At 34.9% G+C, this 20,911-nt stretch overlaps 1 protein-coding gene across 3 annotated transcripts in view; it reads right to left on the reverse strand.

The window, feature by feature from the left end:
• LOC136028413 (uncharacterized) overlaps positions 1-20,911 on the reverse strand; it is a 154,563-nt gene that overhangs the window by 14,559 nt on the left and 119,093 nt on the right. For all 3 annotated transcript variants that reach the window (XM_065706250.1, XM_065706251.1, XM_065706252.1), the window contains 3 exons: positions 14,248-14,412; positions 5,272-5,424; positions 1,503-2,771 (listed from right to left, as the gene is read on the reverse strand). In XM_065706250.1, coding sequence (XP_065562322.1) covers positions 1,503-2,771; positions 5,272-5,424; positions 14,248-14,412 — 1,587 coding nt within the window. The remainder of the gene's footprint in view (positions 1-1,502; positions 2,772-5,271; positions 5,425-14,247; positions 14,413-20,911) is intronic.

Genomic DNA, 20,911 nt, shown 5'->3' on the forward strand with positions numbered 1-20,911 from the left:
TGTAATTTTTTGCCCACATCCTAAATTCATAAAAAAAAAAAATTGAGATTGATTATCAATGAGAAATTTTAGATTCAACCCAATGAACCAAAAACAATTCACTGAAAAATTTAGAGTTATGGTCCAATTAGCAATTAACTCAAAAAGTCTAAATTAAACTTTTCATTTTTTTTGCTCTCTTGTACGTTAGGTCTTGGAGCTACATACCCCTTTTTTGGCTACCGCAAGTAACATTACATGCGTATAACTCAACAGCCCCCATTACATTAGTCTCAAGATCAAGGACCATAAGGATACGGCCCTCAGACTCTGGAGCACTTGAGAGGCAGTCCATAGCAGCGTAGGGTGAATTACAGTGGTGCAGACTAACTTTTGTATTTTAAGGAGTGTGGGTGATGCAGGTGGATGAAGCTTTCAGGAATCCGCTTAAAAATCCGATTTTGTATATCTCTGAAAGTATGGCCAAGCTCAACAACTTGTCTTTGAAACATTAAGGAAAATAATAGCATTTCAGCATAATTTAAGGAAAAATTAACCACTCACATTGCTTATATTTTGGAAGACTTACTTACAAAAGACCAGTCTGGATGATTAAAAGGTTTGTATCTCCTATGATGATTAAAATAACATCTTCCACATTATCCATTACATGAAGCACGCCTTGGAGAAGTTTCTCCTTAGGAAGGAGCCCAAACGACCATGGATTCGTTTGCAGGAGAAAGGAGTCACAATGCCTTCGGGAGGAACCTTCTTGGGGCTCCCCCCTGGAGAAGAACCCAAACACCCGTGGATATATTTTCAGGAGAAACGAGGAGCCTAAACAACTTTGGGATGTTCCTTCCCCTGGGGACTCACTGGGTACTTACTTTAGAAAGAAGCCCAAACGTCCCTGGATTCGTTTGCAGGAGAAAGGAGTCTCCTGGACTTCGGGAGGACCCTTCTTGGGGCTTCCCCTTAGAGAAGAGCCCATATACCCGTACGGTAGATACATTTTCAGGAGAAAGGAGGAGCCTAAACAACTTTGGGGTGTTCCTTCACCTGGGGACTTACTGGGGACTCACTTTACGAAGGACCCCAAACGCCCCTGGATTCGTTTGCAGGAGAAAGGAGGAGCCCAAACACCTTGGGGATGTTCCTTTTCAGGAGAAAAAAGGAGCACAAACACTCTGAGGATGTTCTTAGGGACTTACTTTAGGAAGGACCCGAAACGCCCTTAGATACATTTGCAGGAGAAAGGAGTCATATCTATATGACTTTTTTCTTTATTAAAAAGTGCCTTTTGTCACTTTTTTCCAAAAATTTCTGGGATGAGATTTCAGATTTTGATAAAGTTGGGTGGGTGAACACATTTTGTGCAGCTGAAGCCTTGTTTGAGATTGTTTTAAGAAGTCTAAGCTTGACGTAAATCTTAATCTGAAGATCTACATCTTAAAACACAAAAATTGAGCCCCTCTCAATCTACTTCTGCCCTGCACCTAATGTTAATAATTCAGGAGACTGACCTGTTTATCTGGAGGAGGCACCTCTTCTTGGTCCAAACTTCTGCTTGAAGTAGCTAGGCTTCGACTGCTTCCAAACTTGACTAGCCTATAAAAATCCCTTGTAAATTCAGTGTCAATTTCTTTGTCATCCACTGGGCTATCAATATCAGACAAAATCAGTCTACTAACAAGTGAGCTACGCTTAGATGCAAAATCAATCACGTTACAATCGATACTGCTACATTCAGAACAACACGTACTTAAATCCTCACGTGATTTTTCTTCCCATTTAAAGCTACAGTTCTTAAACGGCCAATCACAGTTAGGCATTGCACTTTGTCCAAAACTTGGGGAATTCCACGCACATTCACTGGAGTCTTCTTCTAGTTCAACTGAATTCTCACGAATACTAGGTAAGTTGGTTTGTACATTTTTAGGGTCAGGGGGAGTTAGAGTTTCGTCCTGATTTGATTCACAAAGACTTTTTGATAGCTCACAATCACTACTAAAACCAGACAAGCAGCTGTCGTCAGTCTTAAGAGGAGATATAAGGTCACAGTTTCCTGATATAAGTTCAGCTTGAGCTTTGCTTCTGCGCAGTGGGTGAGGTATTGCGACACTTCCAGATTTATTCAATTCAATTGATGAAAGACACTCTTCCAAACTTCTACTCTTGTGTACACAACAAATTACTTCCGAGTCACTATGGGTTCGACGTAAAGGGGAAAAAACTAATTCTAAGTGTTCATAGTGATAACTATGACGGTATTTCGCTTTTTGACGCTTTCTGTATTTCTTTTGAGAACTTGTTGCTATATTATTCTTTTGAGGTAGTCTTACAGGCATCTGTCTTCTAAACATAGGGCGACCTTCTCCATCAGAACTTTCACTAGAGTCGCTGACTTCTTTTTCTTCTCTTAGCGTCTCTTGGAGCGAAATTGAACGATTTGGAATAGCAGGTTTGTCCAGTTTCCTTCTTCCAGGTAGACTTCTTGTAGTGAGCTGCTTCCTAACTAGAAGTGGAGAGCAGTTGCTTAAATCAGACTCTTTCATTTCACCTTTTCCATCGCTCGACATAGTTGAATACCCCTCATCTTTAGTTCCACTTTGACCTTTACTGGCAATAGGCTGGTCACTATAACTTCGTGCAATGGGTAGCTTAGTTGGACGTGATAGGCATGTGGGTTCACTGGTACTAGAGCGACAAGTCGTCTTCGGAGTTGACGATATGATGGGATCACGATAAGATGATGATGAACCACTCCAACTAAGCGACGTCTTCTGTCTATCCTAAAAAATAGTGCTGTCAGAGAGAATCTAACAAAAATGGAAAGCAAAAGACAGAGAAGGAGATGAAAAGACGGGAGGGGGAGGGGCTAACAAACTATTTTTGCAAGCTTTAACCCATACTGTTTTACCGGTGTGCTTCCAACCACTATACAATTAACTATTTCTTACTAAAGCCAGGGACGTTGTATAGGTGAAGTCAACATTGTCTCCTGCAATTTCTCCCCTCCCCCCACTTTGAATTTTGAAAAAAAAACTTTTTAGGTATTTTCATAGACAAAACAGGTTTTTTGGTATTATCATTTAAAAAAAAGTCGAAAAAACAACAATAAAATTGACCCTTCAGATTTACATATTATGCTCCCTCCACCAATACTTTCGTGAATTGACGCCCTTTGCCAAGCAAAAAAAAATTCAAAAACGCAAAACAAATTGTTTATATCCATTTTTGTTATAGTTTTAGAGTCAGATTAGCATTTCAGGGGGTGGGGACAAACTCCCTACTCCCCTGGATACAACCTTGGTACCCATAGCCCCTCCACTAAAATAATCCTCAAACGCTTAGACAATGCAACTATTCCGTGGTAAATTAACATTTTTTTTTCAGAACTAAGATTGAAAAACAAATGCTTAATTAAATTCGTCGATTTTGAAAAACTTCGATTTTCGATTTTGGACCTCCTCCTTCCCCGAAAATTCCCAAATAATTTGACTATGCTACCGGTCACTCTGAAAACTGACACTTTTTTTTTTTTTAGAAGGAGAATTGTAAAAGCTATGCATTGTATATTTGTTCACTTAGAAAAATTGACAACTTCTTAAAATAAATCCCAGACACAAATATATTAGGTTTCTTATGCGGAGAATTTCTTAAAATATTGACCTAGATTTATTCTTCCATAATCTTCTTCTTCAATATTAAGAGCGTCACTCAAGTTCAATCGATGAACTAGCGCTAAGCAACCAAAAATTAAGGGACTTTCATATAAGAAATAAACAGATTATAGGAAATTGGAGGAAATGAAAAAAATAAATTTCTAAGACTTCTTGCTTGGAATCACTTAATAAGCGTTTCTACAATAAATTACCAACAAATAAGGATATCAAGGAAAATGCAAGCTGTTTACCTTAATACTGTTTAGAAATTACTAAAATATAATCAAGATAAGACAGAATTAAGAATGTTCTAACATTTGGTAGATTTTACAATTTTGACTTTTAGCATCGATGGTTGTGCCTCGGAATTTGACTAGTAGATGAGTCTGTCGAATAGGGAAAAAAAATCCGTAGTGTATACTCTTCCGTGGGAGATTTTTCTTCTAAAAAAACTTTTTCGCATGCTTACCAATGGTCTGCGTTGCGCAGGTACGGATCTCCTGATTCACTGCCATCGGCCAGGAGTGATTATGTGGTTGGGGGCAAATCATCAATCGCTTCATGTTTCACCCCCCCCCCAGATTTCTCCAGGTAACCCATTTAAATCTAGGTCGACCGTGTCTGAGCTTGATGAGTCACACCACTATATATCCCATATCCCATACCAAATCGCCAGCGCCACCAGGACTTCATCCCCTGTCCTCAGGATTTTAAGTCTGGAGCGCTAACCACTCGGCTAGGTCGGCTCATTTGTGAGGACCAGAGAAAAAATATTCTGCCCCCTTTCTCCAACGTAAAGTTACAAGTCTTATCCCCCCCACCCAAAAAAAACTGGAATTTTTAACTTGATCCCCCAGTCGTATGCTGACTTTATAATAAGAAATACTCACTTGGCATCAGGCTTCATGTGCCCTTGATGTATAACATCAAAGATAATTTTCAGAGCTAGATTAATGATTGACTGTGTGTTACCGACAAATAACTATTAAGGAAGCAAAGCGAGTCGGACGTCAGGTATAAAACTGGTAACAGATACTCCTTCATTGTGACTGGAAGAATATTTTCCCCATTCCCCCAGCAGAAGTTTTACAGAATGGGCACTTGTAATGGGCCCTTCTTCTCGGACAGAGGATTTCATGCCTAGCGTGGTTACCACCCGTATAATTTTCAAATTTTTGAGATTTTTTTTTTCGAGTTTTAGGACCGCACCTTCAATCAGTACCTCGGATAGTATAGCTCTACATCGAGTTCAGAAAATAGTGGAACACAGTATTAATCCTAATAATACCCATTGGAGACTTCGATTATGTCTAAGACTTGCCTCAGATTCAGTGCATAATATTAAAATTTCATTTAATTAAAAATTAGAAATACATAAAATTAAAGCGTAATGGTACATTGCCTTAAAAATTTTAAGAACACACTATTGATTTTGCATCGACATTAAATTTACATCGATTAAAAAAAATAGCCAATACCTTCAAAGGAAGAAGAGGAACATTCTCAAACTACTTCAAAGGAAAACTTCAAGAATATATTTAGTTAATACTTTTTCTAAAATACACCATTGATATTTAATATTTTTAATTTGGCTCGCCCATTTGATGATCTATTAGTGTTTACTTACGCTGGTAATACTGAGTAAAGCATCAAGAGAAGATGTCTCTGGTGTATCCAAAGGTCCTTGTAACTGCTTTCTCAAGGTCATGGATAGTAAGACATTTTGCTGTTCTAATTCTTTAACTCGACGCTGAAGGCGTTGGCATTCCCCTTGGAGAGCCTAAAATTAGATAAGAATGAAATAAAAAGAAATTAATAAAATTTAAGACACAGATGAAGAGAGGGGAAGAAGCCCCTTATGTTGTAATGGTAAAACTAACGCCGCTCTTGATTATTGCAATCAAAGGGCTTCTCGTGGCTTTTATTAGGGAAATCAGGTACATGTATGATAAACGCCCTACCTTATGTTGTTCATTCATTGACGCATCATAGAACCGTTTTTTTCGTTAGTTTCTTTCAGCTTAGCGTGAGACAAAACAAAGAAAAGTGATAGAATAGAAGGAGAACATATAACTTGGGCTATATATTTGCACATTATGGGGTGGCGGGGGGGGGTAAAGTATTTGGACAGTGTGAAGTTAGAAAACAATTCTTACTACATACTAGGCAGAATAATTGTACCTAACACATTAGGCATGCATCTTAACCCCCCCTCCCCCTTAATTTGCAAATATATGGCCCAAATTTGTTTCTAAAGTATTATCTTTTTATCTTTCTTTGGTTTATTTCATTAGGGTTGAGCGTCGGAGAAACATATAAGAAGAATACTAAGTAGGGGGTATATCATACAAGTACCGTGTAACCTGACAGTTGAATATTTTAGCCTTTACCATACCAACTTACTACCACAGTCGCGAATTATTGGTTTGTTTACCAACAGAAAGAGAATGAGGTTTAATTGCAAAACTCCTTGGGAGAGACGAGATATAGCCTCCTTGATTGCTTGTATTCATATTAACCACCTTCGTTGCTTGCATTTCTACTCAGGTACAAGAAAACCTCCAAGATAAGAAATAACGCCTTTGGTTGCCTTCATTTATAGTCAAGTGCAAGCGAACCTCCAGAATGAGAGAAAACCTGCTTGATTGCTCGCATTTCTAAAAAAAAGCGAAAGAATCTCCTCGATTTCTTGCACTTTAGTCGGACGCGATACAACCTCTAGGACGAGGAAAACCTCCTTGATTTCTAATGAGTTGCAAGAGAGCCTCGAAGATCGCAAAGAAACTTTTAGTGCGAGACAAACCTCCAGGGTGGAAAAATCTCATTTGTTACTTAATTTTTAATCAGATACGAGAAAACTGGGCTTTCTAATCAGGTGCGAGAAAATCTTCTTTTTTGCTTGAATTCCAAATCAGGAGTAAGCGATACTCCAGGATGAGAGAGAACCTTCTTCATTGCTGGGCTGCGTAATCAGGTGCGAAAGAACCATTAAGATGACAAATAACCTCCGTGATTGTTTGAATAGCTGATCAAATATGAAAGCCTCCTTGATCGCTTGCATTTATAATCAGAAGCAATAAAACCTACTTCATTAGTTAGCGTACTAACCAGGTGCGAGAGAACCTCTGGGATGGGAAAGAACCTCCTTGATTGCTTGGATTTTTAATCATGTGCAAGAGGACCTCAAGGATGGGAAAGAACCCCTTTGATTACATGTATTGCTAATCCGGTGAGAGAAAGTTTATTGGATGAGAGAGAGCCTACTTGATTGCTTATGTTTCTAATCTGGTGTGAGGCAACCTCTAGGATGAAAGAACCTCCTTGATTGTTTGTATTTAAATTTTAGCGCATTTCAAAACTTACGTTCGTAGCTAAACTTAAGAAAAACAATAGTAATTATTTTATATTAAAGAAAGTTTTATTGCTTTTGCAATTGTTTGGACCAAGTTTAAATTACTGTTAGGTAATTTGAATGGTGTGGTCTTTAGGTAATATGGCAATATGGTCTTTAGGTAATATGGAAGTATAGGTAAAAAGGGTAATGTTGTATGGTTTTTACCCGTAGTATGTCTTGTGCAATTAACAATTCAGTTAGTTAGATTTTAAGCTGTGACTAAATTAGCTAGTTTTTTGTCCTGCATTGTTTCATTGTTTAACTTAGTGGTAAGTTTCGTAAACCAAAAATTAACTACTAAATTAAAAAAAATGTGATTTACTTTTTTAACGCCCTTTGTTCTTGATTTCTTTTCTCCCCATTTAAATCACGCAAATATCTAACTAAGACTTTTAAATTTACGGGAGCTAAAAAAAAAAAAAAAAAAAAAAAAAAAAAAAAAAAAAAAAAAAAAAAAAAAAAAAAGAAAAAAAAAAAAAAAAAAAAAAAAAAAAAACCTAAAAATACATTGCTAAAAATCCTCAAAATGATAAAAAATAATATCTTTCTGAAAAATACAACTAATCAAAAGTTCAATACAACACGCAAACCATCACACAAAGAACATATTTGCAGGAATCTGTAAAACTTCAAAATGATTAAAAATGTTTTTTTTTTTGGAAAATACAACCAATCAAAAGTGCAATACAACGCACAAAAAACTCTCTTGCAGGATTCACCCGTTCGTACCTTATTTTTTCAAATTTTTCACAATTAAAAAATAAGGTGCCCCCCTCAACTCTCCCAAAGAGAGCAGATCCGGTTATGTCAATAACATATCTAGGACATGTGCTTATTTTATACACCAAGTTTCATTCCGATTTCTCCACTCTAAGCGTTTTCCAAGATTTCTGGTTCCCCCCTCCAACTCCTCTCAATGACACTGGATCCGGTCGGGATTTGAAACAAGAGGTTTAAGTTACGAGGTCCTTCTAAATATCAAATTTCATTAAGGTCCGATCACTCGTTCGTAAGTTAAAAATACTTCATTTTTTTCTAATTTTTCCAAATTATCCCCCCCCCCAACTCCCCCAAAGAGAGCAGAACCTTTCCGATTGTTTCAATCACGTATCTAGGTCTTGTGCTTGTTTTTGCCACAAAGTTTCATTCAGATCCCTCCCCTCTAAGCGATTTCCAAGATTTTAGGTCTCCCCCTCCAACCCCCCTCCTAATGTCAACGGTTCCGTTCGGAATTTAAAATAAGAGCTCTGAGACACGATATACTTCTAAATATCAAATTTCATTAAGATCCGATCACCCATTCATAAGTTAAAAATACCTCAGTTTTTCTAATTTTTCTGAATTAACCGTATTCCCCACGCCACGTATTGTCCCTGATACACCTGCCAAATTCCATCGTCCTAGCTTATCTGGAAGTGCCCAAACTAGCAAAACCAGGACAGACAGACCGATAGAATTTGCAATCGCTATATGTCACTTGGTAAATACTAAGTGCCATAAAAAGGAAACATGGGAAAGAAATAAGCAAACAATAAACCAAAATCAAATGGCAACAAACAGCTTAAGAGGGCGTGGCTATCCGTCGAGGCTGTAGTTGTCCTAGTGAATCAACAAGTTGCTAAAGTTTCAACTTTTACAGAATAAAGACGTTTGTCAAATTCAAAATTCAAACATTAAGGATCTGCTGATTCCCAAAGACATATAAACCTTCAAAGGAAAGCCATATCTACATAAGCTGTTTGGTGTAATATATATTTGGCTTTTTTTTACCCACGTTCCACGTTTTTTTTTTAGATTTGTTGTACAAAAACTGCACAACAGCACATGGAGGTATGTTTTATCAAAAACTGAATCCATGAGTTTTCTTTTCTTTTAAAATATGAATTTCTAAGTTTCTGCTAAACTAGTTCAAACAACAATGTTTTATTGTCACTGTCCTTGGCACTTCAATCTCGATGATTTTACATCCGTCATTAAAAATTCCCTTATTTAAGGTCAAAGAAGCCATAGTATACCTCAAAAGCCCTAAAGCCATATTGTAAGTTAACACAGCCCCCTCCCGCATATGGTATTCTTAGGAATTGTACTCGTAGCTGTTTTAAAAGGTATCGGATGTAGGTGTATCAAAGCAAATAGTTTATGAAGAAAAGTTTGTAAATAACTATTCAAATATTTCCTTTGTTTTGATGATGATAAGAACTTAACTAACACACGTAAATTTAAAGTTGACTTCAGTGGGAAATAGTGAGTCCAGAAGACAACCCCCCTCCCCCACACCCACCCCCATAAAAACAAAATTAATTTTTTCTTTCATCCTCACAAAATATATTAAAAATATTATGATATTAATAAATTAATATATTAATTAATATTCTTATATTATGATATTAAGATTACTTTATGCCTGTTGTAAGGAAACATAGCCCCCCCCCCAGGGTCGTATCCAGAATTTACTTTTTGTGGAGAGGGGGGTTCAAAAAACTTAAAGAAACAAATCAAAAAATTGTTTACATTCATTTTTTTTATCGTTTTTACGAGTCAGACAAACATTTCGAGGGGGCTTCAAGCCCCCAACCCCCCTGGATATAGCCTTACCCCTAACCCCCTTGGATATAGCCTTGCCCTCACCACCCTGCATATGGCCCTGTCAAAAATTTCCCTGTGGTTATTAGGCAAGTTATCGGATGTAGGTGTACCAAAACTAAATAGTTTAAATAAAATGGTTCAAATCCCTCCATTGTTTCCAGATGATAGGAAATTTTATGCCTACTAATTTTTCAACCGACACACCTAAATTGAAAGCTGAATTCAGTAGACAATGGCGAGTAGGAACAAGACAATACTAAAAACGGACACACCCAAATCAGTGCTGTCTTTTTAATTAAGTTACCACACCAAAACTTTTCAATCGAATAGCTAACAAGGGCACGCATTATGGTATATATTTTGGTTAGGTTATCAATTGAATTATTTTGGTTAAATTTGGTTGAACTGAATTATTTCAATTCAGGTGGAGCATAGATATACTTCAAATACTTTAAACCGTGGTCAAAGAAAATTTGTAAGGCATAAGATTTGAAACTAGCGCTAGTTTTGAAATACATCACCAGCGCCATCTAACGTTTGGCATTCCTTGGCATTGTTTAGTCTAGTAGTACGAAAAAATTAGTGTAAATGGTAAAAATATTAGAGTAATAAACCACTTATCTAAGTTTCTAAAAAAAAACATAATAGTAAAGTTTGAAAAAAATGCCAAAGATATCCAACGGTAGAAGGTGTTGGTGTATTTTTCCACACTAGTATCTGTTTCCACTTTTATGGCATCCATACTCTTAATACAAAGTAAATTCTCAGAAAAAATTTTGATTGGTTATTCCAAATATTATTGAATTATTTTTAAATTATAATATAGACTTTTTTTTGACTTGACTTGCTTTATCAACTACTAATTACAAAACTATACATACACACAACCCCCCGGGGAAGGATCAAACAATCTGATGTTGGACGGCTGCAATCCTTGATTCTCAATCTATTTTTTTTTTAACAAAAAATAAAAAAGGAAGAAAACACTCTCACTCAATTACCCTTTAATACCAAATATACATAAACAGAGGCTAACAATAATAGAAAAAAAAATTATCTCCCTACTCCCAATAGATGTATTTTTAATTTTGCTTTAAATGACCCAATGTGTTCAACCTCCCTAATATGAGCTGGGATAGATAATTATAATTGATATAATAAATATAATTAAATTATTTTTTGTCTTGAATTATGGTTAAATTTGCGTCGTATCTGTCACTTACTATAAAATAATAGTTAAAGTAAAACAACTATTTGCATGCAGAAAACACATCTAAGCGTGTGGAATACGGTGTGAGTCATATCAGTCACGCACTATATGTGAGACTATATCCCATTGTCTCTCACTAAATTTGTGTCGTATCTGCCAACTTCCATCAAATAGTGATTAGCACCAAAATAGTCATTTACATGCGGAAAACATAGCTAAAGATTTGAGATACGGTGAGAATCATAAATGTCTAACATTACATGTAGGACTGTATCACACTCTCTCGCACCGAATTTGTGTTGTACCCGAGGATTACCAGGTAAAAAGATAACATTCTACGAATGCTACTAATAATTCACAACAGCACCAACCCGCCTGAAGCAAACATAGCTACGCATGCTACCCCTCCATCCTAATGTACTCAAAGCCTCCCTCTTTACACACTCCCAGGGAGTTCCCATATCACTGAAATCTTTCTATACGGCATCCCCCCCCCCAGCCACAGACGACCTGTATTCCATTTAGCCATACATGGTTGGCTGAAAATGACAATTTTCGGCAATCTGACATCCTTTATCCACTAAAATGTTAAAACAAAATAAAATAGTGGTAAAATAAATATGTCGTACATATTTCACCTTATACGTGAGACTATATCAATATGAAGTATATTGAAGAGGCACACCAACAACTAGGAGAGGACTTATCTAAACTACTCTTAAATCAGCAAAGCATAGGAGTTACGCCAAAGGCTCAAGAATTTGATTCAGCTTTGGCTCAACATGTTTATGATAACCTGGACCATGTCACTATGTCTCATAATACCTCCAGTATTGTCCCGTTTAGTTTCTCATATAAGTTTTCATGGAGGTAATTGACATCAAAAATATATCCAACAAAATTCAATCTTAACAATGGCACTGGAGAAATTTACCTAATCCCCATTGACGAAGCTTCAATTAATTCGATTTTTGGTATTTCTAACTCATCAAATTTCGCAACCTTATCAAAATTCAGGTACTTCATACCGTGGTCAAAGAAAATATGTAAATTATAAGAGTTGAAAGAGGCGCTAGTTTTGAAATACAATCACTAGCGCAATCCAACGTTTGGCATTCCTTGGCATTGTAGTAGTACTACTACTAATAATAATAACAACTGACCGCAGCACCAAGCCACCTGAGACCAACACAGCTACGCACGCTCCTCCTCTATCTCAATCTATTCAAATCCTCCCTCTTTACACCGTCCCAGGAAGTTCCCATTTCCTTGAAATCTTTATTTATGACATCCTCCCACCTCAGTCCAGGACGACCTGCTTTCCGTGTAGCCCCAGACGGTTGGCCAAAATGGACAATCTTCAGCAATCTGTCATTCTCCATCCGCAGAACATGGCCTAGCCATCTCAACCTTTCTTTCATTATAGCCCTAGAAAGCGGGATTGAACCCCATTTTTCGCACAGACTACTATTTGAAATATGGTCAGTCAGCCCGGTACCCTAAACAATCCGTATGTAATTTCTCTGGAAAACATCTAGTTAATCTTCATCCGCTTTTCGGAGCGCCCATGCTTCAGAATCATATTTGACCACTGTCATCACTGCAGCTTCCAATATTCTAATCCTGGTTAGTTCAAAAAAACAGTGTAGGCCTAACTGGTAAAATTATTAGAGTAATAAATCACTAATCTAAGTTTCTGAAAAAAACATAATAGCAAAGTTTCAAAAAATGCCGAAGATATCAAACGGTAGAAGGCGCTGGTGTTTTTTTCACACTAGTGTCTGAATCCACTTTAATAGGGTACCCATACTCATAATACAATGTAATTTCTCAAACCAAAATTTAATTGGTCATAAAAGATATCAAAGATATCAAAATATCTTTTTATCCAATCAACTTTTAGCAGTTCAAGAGAGAAGATTATTCTTCACTGTTGTTGGATTTGACAATTTTCTTTTTGCACTAGATGTGGTTGAACAGAGGTCTCCACCGAAATATTTAGATCGCCATTTCTTTTGGTCACTGTCTGTGAACCACCTTGTTTTCCTGCAACTTTTCGTATAGTAAAATTGTAAACCACAAGTTAGTAAGTTAAGTCCCGTCCATCCTCGCAGGACGTTTTGGGGCTACCCCTTTTGACAGGGCATGAACTAGTGCTCGCTACGTTGTTCTATCATGTGCAGTTCAAGTCAACTCTACGATGCGCTTTCGGTCAAAGTTTTCAATCCACCTCTTGTGAAGTCTTCCTCGTGGTCGAAATCCATCTATGGTTCCTTCCACCTATGAGAGATTTTGGGTAGACGGTCGTGGTCCATTCTCTTGATATGCCCGAGCCATCGCACTTGTTGTCGTTTGATTTTATTTAGGATTGTATCGGAAGACTTCAGCTGTCTTCGGACTTCCTCATTGGTCACGTGTTCAGTGTAGGTGATTCATGGGATGCGGCGGAGACATCTGATCTCGAATGAAGTAGGTTACGTACAACGACTATAGCCAGTCAAATATAAAGCAAGTATGTGACATATCACATTTGATACTTATCGACATCATATTTAATCGTCATCATAATTGGAATTGGCAGTTAAAAGATTAAGTTGAATCAACAAATCAATGCCTATAAAACCTTACTGAAATCTGAGACCTCCCAAAATAAACACTTAAAACCGAGTTCAAACTTCAAAGCAAGTAATAAATCAAATACATAACTTATAAACAAACAAAAAGCGTCTGCTATTGTTTCTTAATTTCTCTAGCACTTAATTTTTTTTTGTAAAAAAAAATCGTAGAAATAAAATTATGCATAATAAAATGCTCTATCTGAGAGATAAAGCTGGCTCCAACAAAAATTGATCTTAGACAAACAAAAAACAGAAATAGTAAATTCGTAAGTTTAAAATTTGTATTACTGCTGACCTTCTTTAAATAAAAAGCAATGCGTTTTTATTTTTAAGACCTTTGTTAAGACCACGGAAATTCTAGTTAATATCTAAAATATCCAATTAAATTCATTTGCTCGAACCCCAAGATTTACCACCCCTTCCAAGATTTTGGAAAATACATTTTTTTTTGTTATTTCCATTGAAAATGGCTAATTTGGCATTTCCATTTTCAGACGGAAAAACGTTGCACCCTCCCCAAGACTTATAAAGTATCTTTTTCCGTTCTAATCGCTAGTTAAAAAAAGGTTTACGACTTTGTTTGCTTATAAGTTCTTTACCACAATGTACTCGAAGTTAACTTCCAAATTCCCCAAAAATATTAACCAGCAAGGTACATAACAAGCAATGCTAAGAGAATTAATCTGGGCAAGCCTATGCTGTTTCCTCACTAGAAAAAAAGAGAGCCTTTCCCATCCCCTCCAACACAAAACAGATACTTATGCAGGTACTCCTGCTGCAGTTAAAGCAAATCACCTTTTGAGCCATCAAAGCTTGGACGACGTTCGTTGCTACATCATCCAGACAGCGTTCATATTGTCGTCGTTGATGCTCCGCTTCTGCAAGTAATGCTTCGTTCTCTGCCCGGAGCTGCTGAAAGAGCTGTAGGAACTCTGTACAACAACCATGGTCTTCATTCCCCTAGAAAATGTGAGTCTTAGAAATAGATTAAAGAGCAATTAATGATCCGTTTATGCAAGATCATTTCTTGGGATATGACGTTTAATTTAAACATCATAATCATAAACGTCATCTAACAGTTAAAGACAAATAGAAAACCCTAAAATCAATAAATTGTAAGGCTTAAAATTGAAAACAGAAGTTGTGTGAGTCATTAAGGTCAAAGTACACAGCCTTCAGGACAGGGTCCAGGAAACTAACTTTCTAATCGGACACAGTACTAGGTGTGTTATATAACATTGGAAGAAAAGACTGACACAGCCTGACTTGACATTCATACAGTAGGGAAAATGGGGGTATGAGACTGATTTAAATAGTAACACAAATTTTCTGAATTGACCCAAAAAATAAATAATTATTTTTTGAACCAGAAAAAAAGTTTGAGCTTCCTAAGAATTATTTAAATTCTCCGTTTTAAATAGACAGATATGATGCATCAAGAAGAGATTTTCTTCAAGAAGACAACAATAAATCAAACATTACGATCACGAGGTCTACTGAGAGTATTTCTTGAAAAATGAGCTTATGATAGTTGAGGGAAAACTAGAGAAATCGCAAGAATATCATTAAACTCAGCTTAGTCTTATTTAGGACCAGACAAATGGTATCAAGCCACCGAATTACTTCCTCCAACAATTAATTTGATATGTATCTCAGGCTTCCTTCTGATAGCAGTACCAAGGGTAATCATACCGTAATATATTTCTTCGTAAATTTAAGTGTCTGAATTTTCTCCTCAATATATTTATATTTAAATTTCCGAATCTACAATATTTTTAATAGATATTTCCAATTTTTGACGAGAATTTTTAAATACTTATTACAATTTAATAAAAAATTAAACGAGAAGTCTTATTATTAAAGTCGAATCCCTGCTTTGTAGTTTGCAGTGCCATCTCTTATGTATGGAGAGAGGACGATAGGATTTGTTAAGGATCTATTACAAATTAAATAAAAATCTAATCAATAAATTTTACAATTAAAGCTGCTCTGCTTCATATAATTTGCAGTGCCACCTCTTATGCTTCGGATTTGCGGCACAATTTTATTTACTTGAAGCAATACAATACTTGAAGCATGGTTAGGGCTAATATTCCATTAAGGAACACGAGAAAAACTTGATATTTATTACGGGGAGAGGACGACAATGCTTATTATGCAGTTACTATAAATAAGGCTTGCAATTTTTGATAAATAAAAAATTAATCGAGAAATTATACAATTAAAATTGCTGCTGTTCTTTGTATAATTGACAGTACCGCCAATCATACTTTATATTTACAGCATGATTTTATATACTGAAGCAATGCAGTACTTAAACTTCAATATTGCTAGAATTTCACTTTGGGACAGGAGACAAAACTTAGCATTTATCATGGGGAGAGGATGAAAATATCAGAAACGATTTTTTTTAAATTCACTCATCCCTCCTTTTAATTTTAAATCACTTATCATTATTTACAAACATTTTCTTTTTCAGCTTTAATGAAAATACTTTCTTTTCTATTCCCCATTTCCCTCGATTGAGACTCTATCATTCATACTAAAAATGAAGAAACGATTTCCCTTTTGGAAATTTTCCATAAAACCACGCTCTCGTCTTTAATAGAGCATTCATCTTTTCAATACAAGAAACCCTTTCTTTTTCCTACAAGAATGGAGCAAAAGATCCCCACCAGTAAAACAGAAAAATTAATTACCTAAAATGTAGCCTATACAATAATAACCTATGAATGTGTGCCCATATGAAAGTAAAAAACAACAAAAAATTAATCTAGATTAATTTAATTAAATCTACTTTAACTAGATTTAATCTTAAATTGCTTTAATCTATTAATTAGCTTTAATCTAATTAGTAAAACGCACGCAACACTAACATTGGTTGTTCCGTAGTGATAGTGTTTGGTGTAGGGAGCTTGTACCCCCTCCCAAAAAAATATATATATAAACATTATTTGACGTCAATAGGGGGAGGCAAAAGAACGCGCAAGTGATATATTAACCCCAGAGTAGAGAAATTAAAAGGAAATGAAAATAATTTACCTCAAATTTAACCTGCGTTCTAAAGAAGATTAAAAAAAAATCTATAACAAAAAAAAATACTGCATTCCGTTAGAATCAAACAGTTCGTGGTAACGGACTGTAGTAAGGAGCGACCCGGCTCAATAGTAACCGAATCTCTAAAAAATGGAATTTTGATACCAATAGTTACATCAAAAGAATCGCATTTTAATGCTGATTTTAAATATACGAGATTAATTTCATCAAGATTAGTTATACCCATCAAAAGTTACGAGCCTGAGAAATTTTGTTTCATTTTAGAAAATAGGGGGAACCCTAAAAGTCATAAAATCTTAACGAATATCACACCATCAGATTGAGCGTATCAGAGAATCTTATTGTAGAAGTTTCAAGCTCTTATCTACAAAAATGTGGAATTTCGCATTTTTTGCCAGAAGACAGATCACGGATGCGTGTTTTTTTGTTTTTTTGTTTGTTTTTTTTCCCCAGGGGTGATCGTATCGACTGAGTGGTCCTAGGATGTCGCAAGAGGGCTCATTCTAATGGAAATTAGAAGTTCAAGAGCCCTTTTTAAGTGAACAAAAAAATTGGAGGGCACTTAGGCCCCCTCCCATACTCATTTTTCCCAAAAGTCACCGGATCAAAATTCTCAGATAGCCATTTTATTCACCATGGTCGAAAAACCTAATAACTATGTCTTTAGGGACGACTTATTCCCCCGCAATCCCCGTGAGAGGGGCTGCAAGTTACAAACTTCGACCTGTGTTTACATATAGTAATGGTTACTGGGAAGTGTACAGACGTTTTTAGAGGTTTTTTTTTGTTTAGGGGGGAGAATTGAGGGGGGGTTACGTGGGGAGGATATTTCCATGGAGGAACTTCTCATGGGGGAAGAGAATTGCAATGAAGGGGGCGCAGGATTTTCTAGCATTATAATAAAAAAAACAATGAAAAAATAAATATGAAAAGTTTTTTTTTACTGAAAGAAAGGAGTAGCATTAAAACTGAAAACGAACACAAATTATTACGCATATGAGGGGTTTACCTCCTCTTTATACCTCAGTCTTTACGCTAAAGTATTTTTAGTAATTTCAACTATTTATTCTACGGCCTTTGTGATTCAGAGGTCATTCTTAAGGAATTGGGACAAAATTTAAGCTTTAGTGTAAATAGCGAGGTAACGACAAGGGTTGAACCCCCTATATACGCAATAAAAACATACGAATATAGAAGTTCGTCACGTAAGTTAATTCGTAGGTTACGTATATTTTTTACCAATGAAAACGTTTGTAAAAAATTAAAAGTTCTAGTTAACTTTTTAAATAATCAGAAAATTGGAGGGCAACTAGGCCTCCTCCCTAGCTCCTTTTTCTCAAAATCTTCCTATTAATTGCAATTAAATAGTATGCAAATTTCGTTTTAATTATTTATGTGCGGAGAGCCAAGATCGAAACGTGCCTTAATTCGAAAACGTCCAGAAATTAAATAAAAAACAATTTTTTTATATGAAAGTAAGAAGCAACATTAAAACTTAAAACGAACAGAAATTACTCCGTATATGAAAGGGGCTTTTCCTCCTCAACGCCCCGCTCTTTACGCTAAATTTTCTTACTGTTTTAAAAAATAGAGTTAAGAGAAAGAGTCAAACTTTAGCGTAAAGAGCAAGGCGTTGAGGAGGAAAATCCTCTTTCATATACGGAGTAATTTCTGTTCGTTCTAAGTTTTAATGTTGCTCCTTACTTTCATTTAAAAAACTTGTTTTTTTTATTTAATCTCATAACAGAAGATAACTCACACACACAATAGTATTTAGCAGTTTCCCTGTCTGTGTCTGTGCTTATAATATTTGACTTATTTTAAAAACAAATCCATAGTTTAAGGCCTGTGAAGACTACCCTATCTTTTCCATTTTAACTTTTTTAGTTTGTGTGGCCGAACTATTAAGAATTGATAGGGGGATCTTGCCATAACTTGAAGAACTTGGATAAGAGATCCGAATAAGCGATAGAAAACTAAACGCCAAAACCTAGACTACTTTTATGGAAATCTTAGAAAAGCATTTATATTACTTGCGTTTTGAGCCACCGATAGAGATGTTCAGTCTTACTGAAACTTATATAATCAAAAAGTGTCAATTTCGTGTTTTATTCCATGAAATGAAGATTTTCTTTTAATAGCTCAGGAAAGGAAAATCCCTAAAAATGTCCTAGTATACCTGCTAAGGAAACGCTAGAAATCAGCTTAGATGGGAGTTTCTTTCGTTTTATTGTTTTTTTTCTATGTTTTTGTACAGTTTGGGTTTGTGTTTTGTGTTTGGGTTTATCTGTTTGGGTTTTTTCCTCATCTTTCCATGCATGCACTACTTCGTTTAAGCTGTTTCTTTCTTTTTATTTTACCCCTGTTGATAAAAGCTTTCGAATGTAAAGCCGAAATATTTGGATTTACAAAAAAAACTTCTGTTTTTCCTTGCAAAGCTTATTGTCTTATAAAAAGTTTAACCAGTTTTTAATATAATCCTTTCATTTTAATTCATGAAGGGAAAGGTAGTGTGGTCAGAAAAATTAATTTGAGGAGACTGATTCTGAATTCAAAATTACCAAATTTGTCATGGGAGAGGGGAGAGAGACTTTAGACAAAATCTTTTTTTACTTTATCCTTTATCTTTTTTATAAAATCCTTTTTTTACTTTACAAAATCCAAATTTCTTTATTTTCCTCTTTTTTTAAATATAAACTCCTCTCTACTTTTTTGCTAATTTTTGCTTTGCTACCTTAGGAGAGCAATCCCTTTCTCTACAGCCCACTCTCCATGCAAAGAACTTCCCACGGAAATGTTCCTATAAAACCAGGCCTCTCTTTAATTGAAGATTGAGTGAATTATTTCTTTTTAGGGATAGCTCTTTCCATACAAAAAAGCAGTTCCTTTTATAGTGTCTTATAGATTATACAGCTATCAATCAATTTGCATCCACTTTTTATTGCTACTCATATTTGCATTAAATGAAATACGATTTTTATTTCATGTTCTTTTTATAGGCAAGACAACGGATGTAGACGCTTCCTTTTCTGAATTAATATTAGGCTTATCAATAAAATAGTCAAGTTTTTTCTCATCCGCTTGGTTACAAAGGCATCAGCGCTTTTTTCTTCTTCTATGAGCATAACTTATATTTACGTAGATACCAGCTGGCTATAAGTTCTTTTTTAGTAGAGATGTAATGATATTGATAGTGGCATCTATAGAAAAATGCTGATAGGACTGAGGTAAATTACCGGTAGGTGCTTATTGGCTTTCTTCACAGGAAAAATCAGCTAAATTACTTAAAGTACAAAGGACAGCGAAATCGAATTTGATTGTTTGGTTTAGATTAAGTGGAACAGCAGGACTATGTAACTTCAAAAAATGGTAAAAATCGGGAACTTAATTTTTAATCAGTGACATCGATTCAAGATTTGGGGGCGAGGGGGTGAATGTACTTTTCAAAATCTAGGGGGTGTTAATTTTTTAATTTTTTTAGTTTTTTCAATAAAAATGAGGTCTTTTTTCAATGAAAATGCCAAAGAAAACGCTTTTTCTAGATTCAGGAGGGGGTGGGGGAATGTCAATGTCACTGCTGTAGTACCATGAACAAACTGGTATTGCCGTAATCTTCATTATTTTGAAACAACCGAAAAAAATCTTAAAAAAAAGTTGATCTTGGGTAAGATGGGTCCAAGGGAGAACAAAGGTCCAAGGGTCCAAAGGATTTTGTTTTATTTTAATGTCTTTGGTACTTTAAAAATGCAGTACCAAATAAAAATTTTTAACAGAAAAATAAAGAGCCAGATTAAAAGAATTTAAACCTGAAACGAACAGAAAAATAAATGATTAGTCAAATCAGACTTCAAACCATATATATATATATATATATATATATATATATATATATATATATATATATATATATATATATATATATATATATATATATATATATATATATATATATATATATATATATATATATATATATATATATATATATATATATATATATATATATATATATATATATATATATATATATATATATATATATATATATATATATATATATATATATATATATATATATATATATATATATATATATATATATATATATATATATATATATATATATATATATATATATATATATATATATATATATATATATATATATATATATATATATATATATATATATATATATATGCATGTATATTATATAAGTAATATATATTATAGATCAAGTCATAATTATAACATATTTTATAAGCATAGTACACTATAATTTACATACTACAATTTATATAGTATAACGAACCATATATATACCATACTATAAGCGTAGCATATTAAAGCATAGTGTACTATAATTTATATAGTATAACGAACCATATATATAGCATACTAT

This window comes from Artemia franciscana, chromosome 6, assembly GCF_032884065.1.
Source record: "Artemia franciscana chromosome 6, ASM3288406v1, whole genome shotgun sequence".
Classification (NCBI taxonomy): domain Eukaryota; kingdom Metazoa; phylum Arthropoda; class Branchiopoda; order Anostraca; family Artemiidae; genus Artemia; species Artemia franciscana.